The sequence below is a fragment of the Myodes glareolus genome, chromosome 2, assembly GCF_982192425.1.
Source record: "Myodes glareolus chromosome 2, mMyoGla1.1, whole genome shotgun sequence".
Classification (NCBI taxonomy): Eukaryota; Metazoa; Chordata; class Mammalia; order Rodentia; family Cricetidae; genus Myodes; species Myodes glareolus.
The window spans coordinates 43,723,495-43,745,984 of record NC_142027.1 but is presented as its reverse complement, the minus strand read 5'-3'; the positions used below and the strand labels follow the sequence as shown (position 1 = coordinate 43,745,984).

General features: G+C 38.1%; 1 protein-coding gene across 1 annotated transcript in view; it reads right to left on the bottom strand.

Moving 5' to 3' along the window:
- Positions 1-804: 804 nt before the first annotated feature.
- LOC125392800 (transmembrane protein 45A-like) overlaps positions 805-22,490 on the bottom strand; it is a 59,801-nt gene continuing 38,115 nt past the window's right edge. Inside the window, exons 4-8 of the mRNA XM_048422744.3 lie at positions 13,507-13,699; positions 11,745-11,951; positions 9,527-9,711; positions 5,559-5,704; positions 805-3,980 (exon numbers count right to left, since the gene is read on the bottom strand). Of these exons, the coding sequence (XP_048278701.3) occupies positions 3,887-3,980; positions 5,559-5,704; positions 9,527-9,711; positions 11,745-11,951; positions 13,507-13,699 (825 nt within the window). The 3' untranslated portion in view covers positions 805-3,886. The remainder of the gene's footprint in view (positions 3,981-5,558; positions 5,705-9,526; positions 9,712-11,744; positions 11,952-13,506; positions 13,700-22,490) is intronic.

Genomic DNA, 22,490 nt, shown 5'->3' with positions numbered 1-22,490 from the left:
GTAAAGAATTGTGATGGAATTTAATGGAGATTGCATTGAATCTGTAGACTGCTTTCGGTAAGTTGGAAATTTTTACTATGATAATTCTACCTATCCAAGACCACAGAAGATCTCTCTGTCTTCTGATATCTTCTTCAGTTTTTTTTTTCAAACACTAAAATTATGTCGTACTGGTCTTGCATTTGCTTGGTTAGAGTTACACCGGGATATCTTATATTATTTGTGGCTATTGTGAAAGATGTTGTTTCCCTGATTTCTTTCTCAACCCATTCATCATTTGTATATAGGAGGGTTTCCAATTTTTTTAGTTAATTTTGTATCCAGCCACTTCTCTAAAGGTGTTTATCAGCTGTAGAAGCTCTCTGGTAAAATTTTTGCGGTTGCTTATGTATACTATCATTTCATCTGTAAATAGCAATACTTTGATTTCTTCCTTTCTAATTTCTTCTTTGATATCCTTAAGTTGCCTTATTGCTCTAACTAAAACTTTAAGTGCTAGAGAGTGGTGTAGTAGGAACCCACTTGTTTGTTCTCAGCTGCCCAGATTTCCAAAATAACCACACAAAAATTCTATTAATTAAATCACTGCTTGGCTCATTAGCTCTAGCTTGTTATTGGCTAACTCTTACATTTTAATTTAACCCATTTCTATTAATTTGTGTATCACCACGTGGCTGTGGCTTACCAGCAAGGTTTGACTCATATGTTCATGGTAATGGATACATGGTGTCTCTTGACTCCACCTTCTTTCTCTCACCATTCAGTTTAGTTTTCCCTGCCTACCTCTATTCTGCTGTGCACAGGCCCAAGACAATTTCTTTATTAACCAATGGTATTTACAGCATACAGAGGGGAATCCCACATCACCTCCCCTTTCTGTTTAAAAAAAAGGAAGGTTTTAACTTTAACATAGCAAGATTACATACAACAAAACATGTATCAAGCAAGAATTACAGCTACAATATTTATATCTACTTTATCTTTTATCATAACTAAGGAAAACTATAATTGTAGGTACCTATTCTTCAACTCAATCAAAGATCTCAGAAGGATATAATGTTACCTAAGTTAACAGAAAGTGCATTGTAAGCAACTTTCAGAACTCTAGAATTGACAGAGACATTTCACTGCCTGGACAGAGTAGACAGCCTTGTTTTGTCTCTGATTTTAGTGGATTGCTTTAAGTTCCTCACCATTTAATTTGATGTTGGCTATCAGCTTGATATAGACTGCCTTTATTATGTTTAGGTATGTCCCTTGTATCCATAATCTTTCTAAGACTTTTATCATGAAAGGATGCTGGATTTTGTCAAAGGCTTTTTCAGCATCTAATGAAATGATCATGGTTTTTTTTTCTTTCAATTTGTTTATATGGTGGATTACATTGACAGATTTTCATATGTTCAGTCATCCCTGCATTTCTGGGATGAAGCACACTTGATCATGAGATTGTATTTTTATCTCACTTTAGTCTGTCTCTATCTCTCTATGTCTCTATCTCTGTCTATCTCTCTTTCTCTGTGTGTCTCTCTATGTCTCTGTGTCTCTTTCTTTCTCTAGACATATATCCATCTCACTTCTAGTCATACAAATTATATTGAAACAAGAACTTTGCTTTGAGTGGTACTCTGTTTTTGTTATGGGTCTGTAATCATCCACCAATTCACCAGTGTGACTCAGGTTTTAATTTTTGTAAAAATAGAAGGTGTTTATTTTAAAAATTGGCCAGGACCAGACCAGAGAGCACTCTGGGTGAGGCCTCAGCTACTGTTAGTCCAAGTTTTCTAAAGGCAAAATCTACAACATTATAATTTTGGAGAGCCGAGTTAACATATATCCTGTTGAAGGGCAGACCATGCTTGATTTTGTAACAGATGTTCAGCAGATACATCCAGTCATCCAAGTAAGAAGAGAATGTTTTATACAAAAGCTGAACTTAGCAGTTAACCTATTGACATTGTAACCCATTATCTCTTAAGAATATCTGAGGCAGTGAAATATTTACAATAATCAACAGTTTTTAAGAATAGCCCAACTGTACTGAGAAGTCCTCCATGTTGGGCAAGTTAGCTGCCAGGATACATTCAAGATAAGAGTGATCTCCTCGTGGCTTACAAGTAAAAACAATTTTGTTTTGACAAGTCTTTTCAACACAGTAGATTATCATAATGTTCACATCACACTTCAGCATTTCCCACACTGACACACCCAAAAAATGTTGAATGATTCCATTGGTGTGGGCATCTTAAGAAGCGTAGCCTAAAGCCAAATTTCCTCAGCCAGTGTTTTAGAATTTAAAATAATCAATATTTGTGCTGTAAAGTACTTGGCATTATTTCAGAAAACTTATTACAATGCAGTTTTTTAATAAAGCAAAATTGCCATTCATAAAAGAATTCTGCTGATCAAAGGCTCCCCTTCACAGTCTTCCTCCTCTAAGGAACTTCAACAGTCAACAGGTCCGACTCATCTGATGAACATGGCAGCTGTATTTCTCAGAGGATTGCCTTCTACAACACTAGACACATAGACAGGTCTGCTCTTTCATGAGGACTACAGAGTATTTGCACAGAACAATTTTCAAATATATTCTAAATCTGATTTATGCTACTTATTCCCACATGTTTGCCTAGGACTAGACATAGAATTCTGGCTTCTAGTTACTGTAGATGACAGCTTACTAATAACATTGCAACTTAAAAGTGCAAAGTCATAGAATCTTGTGCAGAGAGTCTGGTATTACAAGATAGGTTTTTCATATGTTAATCCTTTACCTGCTTTAACAGGGTGACTTTGGTGCTTTCAATGCAGTGTTAAGTTTCTCTTCTCATAGATACTACCACAATTCTCCCTTCCCAGCGTCGTGGCTTTGTAACTGTATACCCTAGGGAACATCCCTTTTGTCCTTTGAAAAGTTCAGGATAACCTTTGGTCATCCTTTTCCTTTCGGAGAACTAAAGCAACTGGGCACAAAAAGTTTCTGCAGTTTCCTCTTCAGCTTCTGTACCATGGAGCATGCTTTCACTTATTTCTCACTGCAGCAACAGGATAAATCTAATCTAGTACTCAGTAGATTTCAGTAGCAGCAATATTATAAAACTTATATATATATATATATATATATATATATATATATATATATCTCAGATAAATTAAACAAATACTTGTCATTATGGGGGCATATAACATCAGAAAAATCACTCTACATGATACAGAAAATGAACTTATCACAAATTATGCTACAAGCTAAGAATAAAACATGTAAACACAAATGCTTTAACAGAATTGGAGCATCTGCTACAAAGTCATCCTCAGCCAGGTAGCCTTCAGAAAAAAAGTTAAGAACCTGTCAACGCTAGAAACTATTGCCATCTCCAAGGGGATTAGTTTCTCCCAGAGTCAGATATGGGTGACTATAGCCCAGGAACACAGATGTGAGTTACCTCAAATTCCATGTTTCAACATGATAACATTTTTATAACCTTTTAGAGTAACAGAACAAAGCATATTCAAAATGCTTTTCAAATGCATTGGTGTAAACAACGTGTAGGCAAGTTACAGAAAAGAGGGGACCTCAACTGTAAACCTCCGATACTCTTTTGACTATATTAATAGGTTTCTGCTGGGTAGAAACTAAGGATCCATTTGTACATTCCAAAGAATTTACTTACAACCAAAAAGATGTTAGGTCACATACAGAGGTGGGTAATAAACTGCTATTAACTTGGCTGAAGATGGCCCGTGATAATTTGTCTGTGAACTGGCAAAATTACAGGTTTGTAGTCACAGCTTCTTTCCATACTGTCCACTAAATGAAGCCAAGAGCAAAGACAATGGAAACTATAAAAGGGTTTGTTTAGGGACACTAGATGGCAGTCTAAAAATATCACATTTCATCTTCTGATTCGTCTTGCTGTTCAAGATTTTTCAGAAGTTGAGTTTCCGAGGTGCAGAGCTTGCTAAGTCTCCAGTTCACCAACCTGAGGGGGAAAACCATCTCTGGTTAGGTGAAATCTAAAGCTAAACCCTAAGGCAATGTAAATCTACAGTAAAACAAACTCCAGATTATTTGCATAACGGGGATATAACCCTTGAAAGAAAATAATTTCTATTTAGCCTTGAGTTGTTGAAAAGCTATGTGGATTAAAGCAAGATATAAGTAACCAGATAAAATATGGGCTTTTAAATTGATCACACCAGAATATAACTTTGATTATTTCTAAAACAAACTGGAGAATCTATAATTTGTGGCAAGCCCAGATGAATCTGATATCAGTGGAGTTTCTTCATTAAGACCAGAACAACATGTATATTACAAGAAGAGGGCTTTTTTTCTCCAAATAATGTACCTGGAGCCATCACCTTCCATATAGCTATTAGGCCAAGTTAACTAAATCCCATGTCAAGTTTGAGCTGGATTTCAGCTCTTCCGTGTAACTTAAAAAAAGTGCTTCTGTGATTAGGGAGCTGGCCATTCAACTACAGGTGACATTCATACACACAATAAATTAAGAAGTTCAGAGAGGTGGCAAGATCCTTTACAGTAGATGGCCCACCCTAGAATCCATGGGCACATGAACCAACAATTAGAGTCAGTGGGTGTTTTTTTCTAAACAAAAGTATGTGAAGTTGGGAGAGGATGTATCTGATGAGGTTTTGAAAGAATTAGGTGGGGAAAATGGGGGTAGCCATGATCAAAATGCATTATATACACATGTAAAATTCTCAAAGAATAAATCTGTTTTTTTAAAGTACACAGAAGTACCCTCCAATGTATGCCTGTTTTAGTACAAACTCAGATGGAGGCCTAGAGGAAGTGATGTTTAGAGTTACCAACTCCAGAAGGTCTAAAGCTTCTTAGTGATCAAAGCTGAGCAAGCTCTCTACTTCTGTAATGTGAGAAGTATTTATGTGAACCATGCAGTTTTTCCTATATATGATTGCCATAGGTCATTGTATACTGTGCCTACACAAGTAGAACAAAATTTCCATAAATTATGAGATGTATGCAAATGAACCTGGTAACTGAAATTACCAAAATCGTTCTCACTTTATGAGAAACTTCTCTAACCACCTCCATGTTGATTTTTAACTTTCTGCCTTCCATCTTCTGATGAAGTTTGGACCTGTCCCAAACAGATTACTACCAGAAGGACAGACGGAGAAATGAGGCTTTAGGAGATGAACATACTTTTCACTTAAACATCTAAGATGGAAGACCTCCTATTTCTTCTCCCTCTCCAAGACAAATACTTGGTGGGCTTTTTTCTGTCAGAGAGAACTATTCTGGGACATTTTCAAAACTCCTACCAGGGAGGCTCAGGTGAGTGTCCTGCAGGATGATGCCTGTGTCAAAGGCATATCACAAACACCTAGTCCAAGTCTGAATCATTTACTGTTTTGCTGGCAATTTCTGTGTTTCCAGAGATTTTTCTCCTCTACTACTTTGTCTTGTGGGACAGTAATAAAAGAAATTAATTCATAAAAATGATTTGAGTTTTAAGATTAACTCAGTGAGTCTGATAATCATATCTGATGAATGAAAGTGATTAACTTACCAGGTAACAAGAGCATAATTAATTCCAATGATGACATAGGTCAATGCATAATACAAACAAAAGATTACAGTGAGAAACAGAACGTTGCTATGATCAGACAGGTTCCATGCATGGTCTCTATTTTTGGGAAACAGGACAAAAGCAACCTGTGTTTCAAAGAAATGACACATAAAATAATCAGGCACATTATTGAAAACATTTATTCAGAGTACTGATAACTATATGATTGTCAACGTCAGAGATAGCACATATAAATCATCATATTTTTCTACCTATTTTAATAACATAGACATTATTTATCTAGTTGTCTTTCTAAACTATCTCAAAAGAGTGTTAACCCCTAAATGTGCCATCCCTATTAATTCCCACACTAGTTCCAGTTCCAAGGCTCAAGGAACATCTCAGAAGAGGAGGCATCTAAGAGCCAGAGGATATGGAGGGATGCTGTGAGATGCTGTCTTCTGAATATGACATGGCTGTCCCACTCATGAACTCACAAAAGATGGGGTTATTTGTCCAAAACTAGCCACAAAATCAAGTCCAGCAAAGTTCTGGTATATGGGAGAAGTGTTCTCCAGGCCCTAGCATTTACCAAGGGGTTACTGAGAGTTGATATCTATTGGAGAAGAATCATTCTCTTTAAATGGTGTGGCCACTGGCAGATTCCCCATGTTGCAGTGGATAATTCCATGCCTGTGCATGTATGGGGAGCACTAATTTAACTCAGTAAGTTTTCAAAAAAGAGATGGTGTGAAGTTGGAGAGAGAAGGGCTGGAGAGGGATTCAGAAAATCAGAGGGATGGAATGAGATAATGATATGAATATATGATGAATTGTATGATCATAATTAATTGTGTACATGAATGAAATTCTCATGAATGAAGAAAGGTTTTTTAAAATATGCAAATGACCCTTAAACAAATGGAAGAAGAGCAATATCATTATAGAAAGGTAAATCAAAATGGCAGTGGGATATAACTTGCTGCTCTCTAGAATGGCATTCGTAATAATAAATATAAAATACAAATGTTGGTAAGAATACAGAGGACCTGGAATCCTTAAACCTGTTATGAGGAAAATGAAACTGTTATGATAAAGAGGGCTGACAGTTTCTCTGAAAGTAAAATTTCAAATTACCATATGACCTAGCATTCTACTACTAGAAATGCTTTCAAGTATTCAAAAAACAATGTGTGCATTAAAGTTCATAGCAGCATTTGACCATCCAAAGATGAAAAAGAAACAAAATATTAATATATGTAATAATGTAGATAAAACTTGAAGATTTTATGTTGAGTAAAATGAGCAGAAACAATAGGCCATGCATTGTCCTATTCTCTTTTATATAAAATATTCATAATAGGTGGGGTAGGAAAACAAACTGGTAGTTGGCAGCGCCTAGGAGTAGAGACAAAGAAAAATAACTGCTAGTTGGGCATAGTTTTCTTTGCAGGGATGATAATGTTTAGTAGATCATTAGAGGTAGTAATGCATGACATTATGAATGGAATAAATGCTGCTGAATTTTAGCCTTTAAAGTTCTATGTTATATAAACTTCATCCCAATAAAATGATGGAAGGCTGATTGGTTGAATAATTTCAGGTCTCTAGAGTAAAATGAAACATAGAAATTTGGATAATATCATTGATAATTATACAAATGATATGCTAAGTTGGCCATGAATGTGTACGCACTGTATCACCTACAAGTTCCTTCCAATGACCTTTTCATAATTCATTATTACCTTTAATATGTTGTCTTTATTTTCCAAATAATGAAAATTTACAGAAAAAAATGCACTGAGTCTATATTGAGTAAAGCCCTACTTTCATTTCTTCCTTAAATTTCAAACACCTGAGTTAATCAGTAGAAACTAAAATTATTTGCTTTAATCAGTTGTCCCCACATATAGACTCCCTGTTGTTGGAATGAGAACTACAACTTTTATTATCCCATATGTATGGTCAAGGGATATATGCCATGTGCTAGTATCCTCATTTATGCATGAGCTTTCTTCAATAATCTTTAGTCTTAAATACATAACTTCAATGAGGAGATTTTATTATCCTTCGTAATATAAAGGGAAGTCTGTCAATAATTTTGACAATGATCAAAAAACTTCTGAATGATCTGAACAGTATTCCTAAGTGCCTGACTCTGTCTTCTACTGTATACTCTCCATCAGCATTGATTTTCTCCATGCTGGTCAATACAGATGGATGGTGGACTAAACACCCAAGATCAGTCTGAGCCATTTCAGCAGTGTGAACAGTCACAGCTAAGAAGGAAGTTGGTCCCATGAAGATGTGTTACTTGTTACCCCTAAAACACATATTCCCTAGTCTGTTGACCATGATACTGCCTCTTCCCCTCAGCTGACGAAGCTTTCTTATAACTCATGTGAAATGTAATTGCTTGAAGTAGCCTCATCGATCCAAATATCTGTTTTCTGGTGACTAGAAATCACTAGACTGCCCTATTTGAGCAACATACTGCTTCCATTCCAGATAGTCTTTACATCTCTAAGTGCATACCAAAGTACAATTTATCAGACATCATAAAATATGCAATCATTACATATTGCATTGGAATTCTGATTTCAACATAATATCGAGGTTAGAGAGTTGACATCATCAAACGGGAAGAGACTGGGGGTTGAGACCAAACAAATCCAAATTTAAGTCCTCGATTAGGTTTTTTGTTTGTTGGTCAGTAGCCTGTGTAACACAATGTAAACCCTGGAGCAGTGGTTCTCAACCTGTAGGTCATAACTCCTATGGGGTCAAGCACCCATTTCACAGGGGTCACCTAAAACCATCCTGTGTATCAGATATTTACATTATGATTCATAACAGTAGCAAAATCACAGTTATAAAGTAGCAATGAAAATAATTCTGTGGTTGGGGGTCACCACAACATGAGGAACTGTATTAAAAGGTAGCAGCATTGGGAAGGTTGAGAACCCCTGCTTAGAGCCAGCAAGAAATCTGAAGTAGAGATTTGACTTTCCCCTTAGTCTAATGGCCAAAGTTTCAGTCTGGTACAGATTTTATTCAAAACAGAAAGATGTATTCATCTTTGCTTTCATCTTTAGTATTTAACAGTTTTCCAGGCCCCACATCTCTCAATGAAATTGGCAAAGGAATAGGGTGAAGATGTGAGTGTGCATATATGTCAAACATATTCACCTCTTGGTCTGTACCCATCCAGGATTCCTGCTTGAATTCCCTTAATATCCTGTATGTGGTGGCATTGTCTCCACTTATGTGGATGCCTGCCTGTAAAGCTAAATTTCTATAAAAAATAATTAGCAGGAATTGACTAGTTCCATGATTGTATGAGTCTTGCAAAATAATTTAAATCTTCTTGAATCTTTCTATTGATAAGTTGGAGATGGTAATACTTAACTGTTACATTATCATAAACAGAATGAAATACAATGTCCATAAAAATCCAATGAAAGATAGACATGGCATACACCTATAACCACAACACTAGGGATGCTGAAGCCTTGAATTCTAGGATTCTGAGTTCAAGGTTAACCTAGGATACCTAGTGAGACGCTCTCTTAAAAGAATATTTTTTCAAAACAGTGGTAAATACACACTTGTTTCTCAATAAATAACAGGTTCCTCCCTTGTCTACTTGACATATATTTCTGGAGCTTACTACTAAGTAAGCTATAAACTATCTTATTATCAAAAACTGACGATAACTAATATCACCTACTCAGAGTTTCTACAGAATGGATAACCAGATGTCTGATAACTGGCACACTCTACTTCCTGCTCAGCTGCTCTACCAGTGTTCCTACTAGGAACCTCAGGTCACCTAAAGACATTACCTCTTAAAGACCAACAGTTTCACTATAGGAAACTGTCTGAACTCCACAAGAAACTACGCCATCAAATAAGGAGAGAAACCACAGGTCAAAACAAAATAGAGCCAGCCGGAGACTTTAACTCACCTGACAGAACCACATCCCATGTAGCATGACGAGGCTCGACCGCAGGAGTGCCAGAACTACATTGCTCTTTGTAAAGAATTCTATAAAGGCAACCAAACCTGCCAAAAATATAGCGAAGCTCAACAGTTGGTGCCCAAAGGTGTCCACCAAGGTCCGGCCATGTGTGTGATTGTGGAAAATAAAAGCTAATGGGGTAGAAAAAAATTTTTTAATAGAAACCAAAGACAACCAAGTCATCAGTTATGTCTCCCACCTCCTTTCCTCTCTAGCCAACCTATACAACTGATAGTAAGGTGAGGTCCCCGCAGAGTCTCAAGGCAAGACAGCTTGCACTTTCTTACTGTTGTCCCCACCTATTTAAAGTGGAATCTTTTCTCCTCTACCATGAAGTTGTCAGCTAACTGCATTTAAAGGCATTAATATGCAGGCTGAGGAATAATAAACATGACAGGACAGGGAGCTACAATTCACATGAATATGCAGATGAACAAACTGGAGCCAAGACCTTGCCTTGAGGATTTCCATGCCCTGAGAAAAGTAGACACACCCAGAATTCACACCTTGAGAGGTAGGGGAATGTTATCTTCAAGTGGGATCTAACTACAGTGTTTCATTACATAGACATATTCCAATTTCACCTTGATAGTTTTCATTAAGATAAAAGAAAAGAATGATGATTAAAGACATGAGAACCAGGCTATTAGTTATGGTGATTCTTTTTTGTCTTTTTTTGGCCCTTGCCCTCGAAACACAACAGGTAAGAGCTACTTTCTTTCTTCACATGGAAGGAAAGGAACAGTTGCCTCCCAACCACTGGAAGTTTCAGAGCTATATAATTAATCTACTTTTTCATGTGCATAATAAATGAAGAAAACCATTAAAGACCTTTAAAGACATTTTCCTCACCCACCTCAGTAATCTTACGGAAAACAAATGAAAAAAAAAACCACATATGATTTATTTTTAATTAACTTCTCAAACTTAGGACTTCTACTACTAATGTGGTGGAAATATACAGACTCAACTTCATACACACTGGCACAAGTTTTACTGCGTCAGTAATTTAAAAGCTAGTTGGCAGCTGGCAGAATCTATTTTGCTGCTAACATCTAGCTATCCCAGTTGAGGATTCATGCTTCCATTACTCTTTAGGTTTAATTTTCATCGTTAAAAGTGTAAAGAAGATAGTTGCTAAGAAAACAAAGAAAGAAGATGATTCTTCAGGGCAGATGTAAAACCTGAATAAACAACAAATGGTTGTGCTACTCAATGAGTCTGTAGAGATGCAAGATCCTTTTTGATGTGGGAATCCCCTCTATATGCTGTAAATACCATTCATTAATAAAGAAACTATTTTAATCCTGTGATAGGGTAGAGTAAAGCTAGGTGGGAAAAACTAAACTGAATGCTGGAAGAAAGGAGGCAGAGTCAGAGAGAAGCCCCAATGGAGTCGGACAGAATTCTACCCAGCCTTGTAGAACTTTGCCACAGCCTTGTGGCAAATACTAGAAGTGGGTTAAATTAAGATGTAAGAGTTAGCCAATAAGTAATTAGAGCTAATGGGCCAAGCAGTGATTTAATTAATACAGTTTCTGTGTGGTTATTTCAGATCTGAGTAGCCTGGCTGCTAGGAAACAAACAAACAGCCTCTCACACAGCAATCCTTGGCATCCTATAGAGCATAGTCAAGTATCTTAGTATGGCCCTGATACTTTGCCCTGCCAATCAGGACTGTACAAAGAAAGCAAAGATATTTTATTACATAGGGCTATCCAGATGTTTACTTGATATGGGATTTCCCTCTGCATGCATTGAATATGTTTTATTGCTATTAGTTAATAAAGAAGCTTAACGGAGTAAAACTAAACTGAATGCTGGGAAAAAGAAGGCAGAGTCAGGAGAAGTCACATAGCCACCTGCAGGGGACAGAAGCCTCCTCTGGAGCCTACCATAACCCCCTGTGGGTATGCTACAATCACAGGTTAATAGAAATGGATTAATTTAAGATATAAGAGTTAGCCAGAAATACGCTTAAGCTATTGGCCAAACAGTATTGCAATTAATACAGATGTCTATATGGTTATTTTGGGTCTGAGCAGCCAGGATCAAATTAATGAGCAGCCTCTGTCAACATTTACTACTAGAGACAAGTACAGAAAAGAGAATGGGGAGGAGAGAGAGACAGAGAGATATGAAAACACTACTCCCCCATACTTACCATCGACAAAGCAGGCATTTGCTAACATTAACTTGACCAAAGAGACTGGAAGTGAACGTATGGTGAAACATAAGATCTTGGTCCCACCTAGCATTGCAAAGAAGACATACATGACAAAATGATGCCAGTGCAGGATTAGGACCAACTGGGATTCTTTTTCTGAGAGCTGATTTCGCTTTCCAAGCACAAGGTATAGACCAGTTATTCCTGTTGAAAATCATACCACAGTTTCAGCAACACTCTACTTGATTTTACCTAGCACACACATGCAAGAAGATATGAGCATTGCTTATTTCAATCTACTATGTTCTCTTAAAACATTGCTTTCTCTTTAAAGAGAGAGAGAGAGAGAGAGAGAGAGAGAGAGAGAGAGAGAAAGAGAGAAAGAGTAGTGGGGTGTAGTGACACATGCCTTTAATCCCCACACTAGAGAGGAATATAAAACGGAGGAGACAGGTCTCAGCTCAGCCTCATTCTAAGGATTTGTGGAGGCAGTATTACCATTTCAGTCTGAGGTAGGAGTCAGTGGCTGGTTGCTTTGCTTTTCTGATCTTCACGTTGAACCCCAGTCTCTGTCTCTAGGTTTTAATTATTCGTGCTACACTGGGCAGTTCACTCACAGCTCTGTGGTGACACTGTAGACTTCACTAGAGCTTCAAGTGCTGGTTGAGAAAACCGATTTTAGTCACAGCCAATGCTGATGATTTTGGTTCAAGTGTCTATTCCAAACTAAAGACCAAGGTTTATGAGACAGTGTTATAGAGGCTACCTGTTCATTTCCTAACTACCTGACCTTTGGATTGTCACTAGGTAAATGACTGGCCTTGGTTCCTGAGTTCAAAACAAAAATTCTTAAGATCCAGCTTCCTCCAGGAAAGGATAAGCAAGAAGCCCCAATGAATGTAGAATGTGGTATCGTCACTTATACAAGTACTTAAATTTTCAGAGACGTTGGCTCACTTGCTAACATATATAAGTTTGTGGATAAGCTCTCTTTGAAAATAATTAGTGTGAGTCATATCAAAACCCTCTTTCCATGAAGAAAGCACAAAGAAACAGAAAGTTTTATCTTTTATAATAGGCTACAATGAAACTAAAAGCAACCATTTTTATAAGATTTTCTAAAGCAATGGAAAGGTTTCATAAGTTGTCTGGACTAACTGTGCTCTTTAATTCAGGACATTAGAGGAAAAGGAAGAGCTCATGAAGCAGGCTTTCCTCCGCCATGGTCCCTCTCCATAACCTCCCAGCAATGTTCATTGAAACTTTCCAACCATCACTTGATTATTTTTGCATCATTTGAAAATGATTTCTAATAGCGTTTATTCTTGCAGAGATCAGAAAAAATTGATATGAAATTATTGCAGAGGATCCAACCAATTCCACAAAAGAAATTCACCATGATTGCTTAGGTAAATTAAATATTACAATTAACTTATTAAGAAATGAGCCTTTGTATAAGCCTGAAATACCACATTGCTAACAAATTATATCATAGAGAAATTGTAAAGAACATTTAATAAGTATTTTTGAATAAGCTATTCTGCTCTGGAATTTCTTGATTTTGTAAAAGAAAAAAGGAAGGAAGGAAGGAAGGAAGGAAGGAAGGAAGGAAGGAAGGAAGGAAGGAAGGAAGGAAAGAAGAAAGGAAGAAAGGGAAGAAAGAAGGAAGGAAGGAAGGAAGGAAGGAAGGAAGGAAGGAAATTTTCTATGCATATAAAAACACCAAACTGAAAAAATACAACACAGTAAGTCAATTCACCTACTAATACCACGCCAGTAATCACAATTCCTTCCACAATTTCTGCTCGAAGGAAGAATTTCTTGGTAATAAGGGAGAAAGACCTCTTTTGCTGTCGACAAACATGCTTCAGAATGTGCTTAATACTCCACCAAAGACCTATGACAAAGAAAAGTGTTCCAGGAAGGACATGACCTGGAAAATCCCCCATGACCTACAAAGAAAAGAATATAAAGACAATAGAACATCATCAAATCATTTCTCACCGTCAAACAGCAGACTAGCTTCTGATAGTTATTAGCACATAATAGATCATATTACAATATCAACTATGCCAGTAACATTAAAATTCACTTTGACACTTGATTGATAGTGCACATCATAGGAGATGTTTTAAATGCCATCTCTCGTCCAGCTTTCACAGCATACCCATGAATAAGGAATTGATATTCCATTTCCAGTTGAGGTATGAGTTTATAGGAGCTAAATGACTTCCCCAGATCTCACAACTACTGAGCAAACTTTTGTTTGTTTTTAACAGAAAGCTCAAGATGGTTTCTTAGAAAGACAGTATGCCCTTCATCAACCACATGTTCTTTCGGTATAAATGATATGAAACCTTGACCTGATTGTATAGAATTTGGAATGATATGAAGTTGCCTATGAATTTATTTCCACATATGCGGTTTCAAAGGATCAAGGATCAAGTGTGAGAGAGACTGTTAACACTCATCCAATATTTGTGTGTTCTTCCACATGCCTTCTCAGCCTCTTGTGTGGATGGGTGGGAACTGTGGTTTTAGTTCTCGCTAGCTGACTGAACAAGGAATTGACACATGCCACATCTAGGTTGAGTCACTGATGTCTTATAGGATTCCTCAGTTCTTCTTCTTCAGCACTCTCTCCTACAGTTCTCTCTTCTGTATTGGCATACCCTCTCTCCTACAGTTCTTTCTTCTGTATTGGCATACCCTCTCTCTTTCTCCTACAGCTCTCTCTCCTGTATTGGCATACCCTCTCTCTCTCCTACAGTTTTCTCTTCTATATTGGCATACCCTGACTGCATCATAGAAGACTGTCACTGGTCAGTGCTATAGAAAAGATGGTCTTACCCAGTGTGATTTTATTTTTATTTGTGTGCCACCCTTTGTTCAAATATATTGTGCCATCCACAGAATCTAGAATTACAATCTAGAATCATTCTATGGGTCTAATGCTAGATAAGAGCTAAACACAATTATGAAAGGGGATTTCAGGATATTCTCTGATTGGAAAACTAGGATCCCCCAGTTCAGGACAGTGCCCTCTGGGTTACTCCTCTATGATCTGAAGGGAAGCTCTGGGAGAAACTGGAAGCTGACCCAAACAGTGTCAGTATCATATCTCCTATCTCCAATGAAGACCCCAGCTGCTTTCAGTCCACCCTTATATCATCCAAATCGTTAAGAGCCAGACTCACTATGCCTCATAGCAGTGAGCATAGGTTCTTATTCTAACTCTATGGAGTGGTTTGGGCCCTGCCTTTTAACTTCTCTGAGCACTAGTTCTTAATAAATAAAAAGAGAAGGAGAAACTACCCCTTGTTAATATAAGTGCAAATTGGCATCATTTCTTCTCCAATTAATTTGACAAGGAGTAGAATAGTTCAGAGTCCACACAGCCCACAATAGAGAAATTATGGTTTTAGTACATGCCCTAGAAAATATACAAGTCCTCTTCTCTTGTGTATATGTGAAAAATGTCATTGCTACATCAAGTGTGTAAAATAAAAGCACAACTAACCTTAATTTAATTTACCAATAGATAAATTAATAAATAATATTCTATAGCATAATGTGATTATAATTAAAGTATTTTTTAGATAAATGAATGCCCCTTCCAAGCTTGACAGTTGTGAATAAAACTGCTATTAAAGTTCATGTACAGGTTTTAATATGACTAAAATTTCTTAGTTTATTTGAGTATATAAGCACATCTAACAATTTATAGTGATTCTTAATTGATTCTTAATTTTAAGTGTTTTATATTTTTAGTATAATTTTTAATTTAATATTTGAGATTTTCCTATATGTATATAATGCATTTTGATTATATTCACTCCCAACCCCCTCTCCAATTCCTCCCAGACAATTCTACATGCCCATAACAACTGCATGTTCCTTTTTTAATAGTTCGTTGAGCCCAGTTAATGAAGCCCATAAATGCATGCGCCATCTACTACAGCAGGGCCAACCCACCAAGGCAGACCAACTAAAGAAAACTAGTTCTTTCACCTAGCAACATTAACTTTGAATAGCTTTATAGGTAGGGGTGGGGCTTATCTACCCTCATATAGAGATTTTTTTTAATCATTAAGGTGGATGGAAAATTAAAGTTTCAAAACACTGCTATACTTTGGTGTGATTTACCTGAAATATAATATGCTTCCTTGATAATCGTTTTCCTACCAAAAGCAATCTACATATTCAATGCAATCACCATAAAAATTCTAATACAGGTTCTTCGGGGCTTAAATTCCTCCATCTCAGCCGGGGCAGGCACCGCGGGCCGGGGCAGGCGGTGAGAGCAAAGGGGCGGGAGTCCCTTTGTTCTGATAGCTGGCCTGCAGCAGCTAAGACCACAGGCAGGGACTCTTCTGACCAGCGAGGGGCTCTGATCCTGTGCAGGGGTAAGTGTGTGGACCGGTGAGGGGACACACAATATTCCCGCCATCCTTATCTCCCTGGCTACTCCAAAGGGGCAGCTTCCCCCAGCTAATCCCTCTCTCCTGCTACGCCATCCCAGCTTTTGGCCTCGAACCCCTCCCCTCCCCTCTCCCTTTTTCAGGGCTTAAATTCCTCTATCTCAGCCAGGGTGGGCACCACGGGGCTGGATAGGTGGTGAGTGCAAAGGGAAGGAAGTCCCTTTGTTCTAATAGCCTGCCTGCAGCTAGCTAAGACTGCAGGCAAAGTGATTCCTGGATAGCAAGGGTCACTAATCCAGTAGAAGAAGACCCAGCGGAGGGAAGAGCCATTGGAGAGCATCTGAAGGAAGAGATGGGCAGGCGCCAAGGCAAGAATTCCTCCAACAATCTGAAAAACAACATGAAATCACCAGATCCCAGCGATCTTACGACAGAAGGACTCAAACGCCCTATTCCGGAAGAAGTGGAAAACAGTGTCATTATGAAAGCAATAGAGTCTCTAAAACAGGGTATGAATAACTCACTTAAAGAAATAGAAGAGAAATATAACAAAAAAATAATAGAAATGAGTAAAGAAATAGAAGACAAATATAACAAAAAGTTTGAAGAAATGAGTAAATTCGTAAATGATACCCTGGGAAACCAAGAAAAAGCAATCAAACAGGTAATGGAATCAGTGCAAGAATTGAAAACTGAAATGGAGGCAGTGAAGAAAACACAATCCGAGGGCCGGCTGGATATGGAAAATCTAGGTAAACGAACGGAGACTACAGAATCAAGCTTAACCAATAGAATACAAGAGATAGAAGAACGAATCTCAGATTATGAAGACACCATAGAGAAAATAAACGCCCTGACCAAAGAAAACAGCAAATCCAACAAATTCTCATCACAAAACATTCAGGAAATATGGGACATAATAAAAAAACCAAATCTAAGAATAATAGGAGTAGAAGAAGGAGAAGAATTGCAGATCAAATGTCCAGAAGATATATTCAACAAAATTATAGAAGAAAACTTTCCCAACCTAAAGAGGGATATTCCTATGAAGGTGCAAGAAGCATACAGAACACCGAATAGACTGGATCAGAAAAAAAGTCCCCTCACCATATAATAAAACACAAAGCAGTCAGATTAAAGAAAGGATATTAAGAGCTGCAAAGGAAAAAGGTCAAGTAACCTATAAAGGTAAACCTATCAGACTTACACCAGACTTCTCTATAGAAACCATGAAAGCCAGAAGGTCCTGGATAGAGGTACTGCAGAAATTAAGGGACCATGGATGCAAGCCCAGACTACTTTACCCAGCCAAGCTTTCGTTCACTATCAACGGAGAAAACAAAATATTCCAGGATAAAAACAAATTTAAACAATATGTAACTACTAATCCAGCCTTACAGAGAATACTAGAAGGAAAATTACATCCCAAGGAGTCCAACACTGCCAACACTAACTACAATAATTCAGACATCTAGCGACCCTTCAGTAGCACAATTCAAAGAAGGAAAACACATACACTCTATTACCACCAAAAAAATGACTGGAGTCAACAACCAATGGTCATTAATATCTCTTAATATCAATGGACTCAATTCACCTATAAAGAGGCACAGACTTAGAGATTGGATAGGAAAACAGGATCCAACATTCTGCTGTTTACAAGAAACACACCTCAACCACAAAGACAGACACCTACTCAGAGTAAAGGGTTGGGAAAAGGTCTTCCAAGCAAATGGACCTAAGAAACAAGCGGGTGTGGCCATTCTAATATCTAACAAAATCGACTTCAAACTAAAATCAATCAGAAGAGATGGAGATGGACATTTCATACTCATAACAGGAACAACTCATCAGGAAGAAGTCTCAATCCTGAATATCTATGCCCCTAATGTAAAGGCACCCACATATGTAAAAGAAACTCTTCTAGAACTCAAGGCAGTCATCAAACCACACACACTAATAGTAGGAGACTTCAACACTCCTCTCTCACCAATGGACAGGTCAATCAGACAGAAACCAAACAGAGAATTAAGAGATTTATTGGAGGTATTGAATCAAATGGACTTATCAGACATCTATAGAACACTCCACCCAAATAGGAAAGAATATACCTTCTTCTCTGCAGTTCATGGAACCTTCTCGAAGATTGACCACATACTCGGCAACAAAGCAAACTCCCACAGATACAAAAAAATATTAGTAACCACCTGTGTCTTGTCAGATCACCATGGATTAAAATTAGAATTCAACAACAATGCTACCCCCAGGAAGTCAACAAACTCATGGAAGTTGAACAGTCAACTACTAAATCACCCCTGGGTCAAGGACGAAATTAAGAAAGAAATTAAAGTCTTCCTTGAATTTAATGAAAACAAAGACACAACATACTCAAACCTATGGGACACTATGAAAGCAGTGCTAAGAGGAAAGTTCATAGCAATAGGTGCCCAAATAAAGAAAACGGAGAAAGCACACATTGGAGACCTAACAGCACACTTGAAAGCTCTAGAAAAAAAAGAAGCTGATTCACCAAGGAGGAGTAGAAGACTGGAAATAATCAAACTGAGGGCTGAAATCAACAAAATAGAAACAGAGAAAACAATCCAAAGAATCAATGAATCAAAAAGCTGGTTCTTGGAGAAAATCAACAAGATTGACAAACCCCTAGCCAAACTAATCAAACGGCAGAGAGAGCACATGCAAATTAGTAGGATCAGAAATGAAAAGGGGGATATAACCACAGACTCAGAGGAAATTCAGAGAATCATTAGATCTTACTACGAAAGTTTATATGCCACAAAGTGGGAAAATGTAAAAGAAATGGACATTTTTTTAGATAAGTACCATATACCAAAGTTGAACCAAGAACAGGTGAACAATCTAAATAGACCTGTTAGTCGTGAAGAACTAGAAGCTGTTATCAGAAATCTCCCTACCAAAAAAAGTCCAGGACCAGATGGTTTCAATGCAGAATTCTACCAGAATTTCCAGGAAGAGCTAATTCCTATACTCCTTAACGTATTCCATAATATAGAAACAGAAGAGTCATTGCCAAACTCCTTTTATGAAGCTACAGTTACCTTAATACCAAAACCACACAAAGACACAACCAAGAAAGAGAATTACAGGCCAATCTCACTCATGAACATCGACGCAAAAATTCTCAATAAAATCCTGGCAAACCGAATCCAGGAACACATTAGAAAAATTATCCATTATGATCAAGTAGGCTTCATCCCAGAGATGCAGGACTGGTTCAATATACGCAAATCTATCAATGTAATCCATCATATAAATAAACTGAAAGAAAAAAATCATATGATCATTTCATTGGATGCTGAAAAAGCATTTGACAAAATTCAACACCCATTTATGATAAAGGTGTTGGAGAGACTGGGGATACAAGGATCATACCTAAATATAATAAAAGCAATATACAGCAAGCCGACAGCTAACATCAAATTGAATGGAGAGAAACTCAAAGCCTTTCCACTAAAATCAGGAACACGACAAGGCTGTCCACTCTCTCCATACCTCTTCAATATAGTGCTTGAAGTTCTAGCAATAGCAATAAGACAACATAAGGAGATCAAGGGGATTCGAATTGGAAAGGATGAAGTTAAACTTTCGTTATTTGCTGACGATATGATAGTGTACATAAGTGACCCCAAAAACTCTACCAAAGAACTCCTACAGCTGATAAACACCTTTAGTAACGTGGCAGGATGCAAGATCAACTCCAAAAAATCAGTGGCCCTCCTATACACGAAGGATAAAGAAGCTGAGAGGGAAATCAGAGAAACATCACCTTTCACGATAGCCACAAATAGCATAAAATATCTTGGGGTTACTCTAACCAAGGAAGTGAAAGACCTATTTGACAAGAACTTTAAGTCTTTGAAGAAAGAAATTGAGGAGGATACCAGAAAATGGAAAGATCTCCCTTGTTCTTGGATTGGGAGGATCAACATAGTAAAAATGGCAATTCTACCAAAAGCAATCTATAGATTCAATGCAATCCCCATCAAAATCCCATCAAACTTCTTCACAGACCTTGAGAAAACAATAATCAAGTTTATTTGGAAAAACAAAAAACCCAGGATAGCCAAAACAATCTTATACAATAAAGGAACTTCAGGAGGCATTAGCATCCCTGACTTCAAACTCTATTACAGAGCTACAGTATTGAAAACAGCTTGGTATTGGCATAAGAACAGAGAAGTCGACCTATGGAATCGAATAGAAGACCCGGATATTAACCCACAAACCTATGAGCACCTAATTTTTGACAAGGGAGCTAAAGGTATACAATGGAAGAAGGAAAGCATCTTTAACAAATGGTGCTGGCATAACTGGATGTCAACCTGTAGAAGGATGAAAGTAGATCCATACCTATCACCATGCACAAAACTCAGGTCCAAATGGATTAAAGACATCAACATTAATCCGTCCACTTTGAACCTGATAGAAGAGAAAGTGGGAAGTTGTCTACAAGATATAGGCACAGGAGGCCTCTTCCTAAGTAGGACCCCAGCAGCACAGACAATAAGAGAAACAATGAATAAATGGGATCTACTGAAACTGAGAAGCTTCTGTAAAGCAAAGGACACTGTCAGTAAGACAAAAAGGCTACCTTCTGACTGGGAGAAGATCTTCACCAACCCCTCATCAGACAAAGGTCTGATCTCAAAAATATACAAAGAACTCAAGAAACTAGGCACTAAATCTCTAAATAACCCAATTAAAAAATGGGGTACTGAACTTAACAGAGAATTCACAACAGATGAACTTCGAATGGCCAGAAGACACTTAAGGTCATGCTCAACCTCCTTAGCGATCAGGGAAATGCAAATCAAAACCACTTTGAGATACCATCTTACACCTGTCAGAATAGCTAAAGTCAAAAACACCAATGATAGCCTATGCTGGAGAGGATGTGGGGTGAGGGGAACACTCATCCATTGTTGGTGGGAATGCAAACTTGTGCAGCCACTGTGGAAATCAGTGTGGCGGTTTCTCAGGAAACTGGGAGTCAACCTCCCTCAGGACCCAGCAATTCCACTCTTGGGAATTTACCCTAGAGATTCCCTAGCATACAACAAAAGCATTTGTTCAACTATGTTCATAGCAGCACTATTTGTAATAGCCAGAACCTGGAAACAGCCGAGGTGCCCCTCAATAGAAGAATGGTTAAAAAAGGTGTGGAACATATACACGTTAGAGTTTTACTCAGCGGTAAAAAATAATGGCATCTTGAATTTTGCATGCAAATGGATGGACATAGAAAACGCTTTACTGAGTGAGGTAAGCCAGACCCAAAAAGAGGAACACGGTATGTATTCACTCATAAGTGGATTCTAACCATAATTTAAAGGTATTTGAGCCTATTTTTCGTGATCCTAGAGAAGCTAAATAAGAAGACGATCCTGATGAAGATTATTTAGCTATTCGCCAGGAGGTAGGAAATAGTCAAGAGTCCCAGGTAACCTTGGGTGCATGGGGGGGGGAGGGTTGTTGGAAGAGGAGAGGGTTAGAGAGAAGGGAGTAGGGGAGGAATGGAGAAAGCTCGGTTGACCGGGATGGGGGGAAGGGAGGAAGGATGAATAAGGGATCAGGGAAGAATATATTTCAACTAAGGGAGTCATCTTAGGGTTTATAGGAAACTTGATTATATATGGGATCCCAGGTCCAAGGAGAGATCCCCAGATTGTTCTCTGGACAGAGGAGAGGGTGCCTGAACCGGCCTTGGCCCACAACCATACTGATGAATATTTTGCATGTCACCATAGAACCCTCATCTGGCGATGGATGGAGATGGAGGCGGAGAACCACGTTGGAACACTGGACCTAGCTCCCTAGGTCCAAATGAGAGGCAGAAGGAAAGAGATCGTGAGCAATGAAGGCAAGGGCACAGGAAACCTTCATCCGACGTTGGATGGCGATACAGATGGAGACCCATATTGGAACACCGAACTGAGCACTCCACAGTCCAAATGAGGAACAGAATGATGAAGAAAATAAAAAAAGTAATCAGGACTGCGAGGGAGGCGAGCACCCACTGATACAAGGGGACTGATATAATGGGAGTTCACCAAGGCCTGTTGGACTGGGACTGAACGAGGACATGATCCAGCCAGATTCTCTGAATGTGGCTGGCCCGGAGCCTTTTTGAAAAGCCGTTGACAATGACACTGGGACTTGCTTCCTCTGCATGTACTGGATTTTGGCGCTCTAGTCTGTTTGGACTAAAAAAAAAAAAAAAAAAAAATTCTAATACAGTTCTTCACAGAAATTGAAAAGATAAGAAAAGGAAATATAAAGG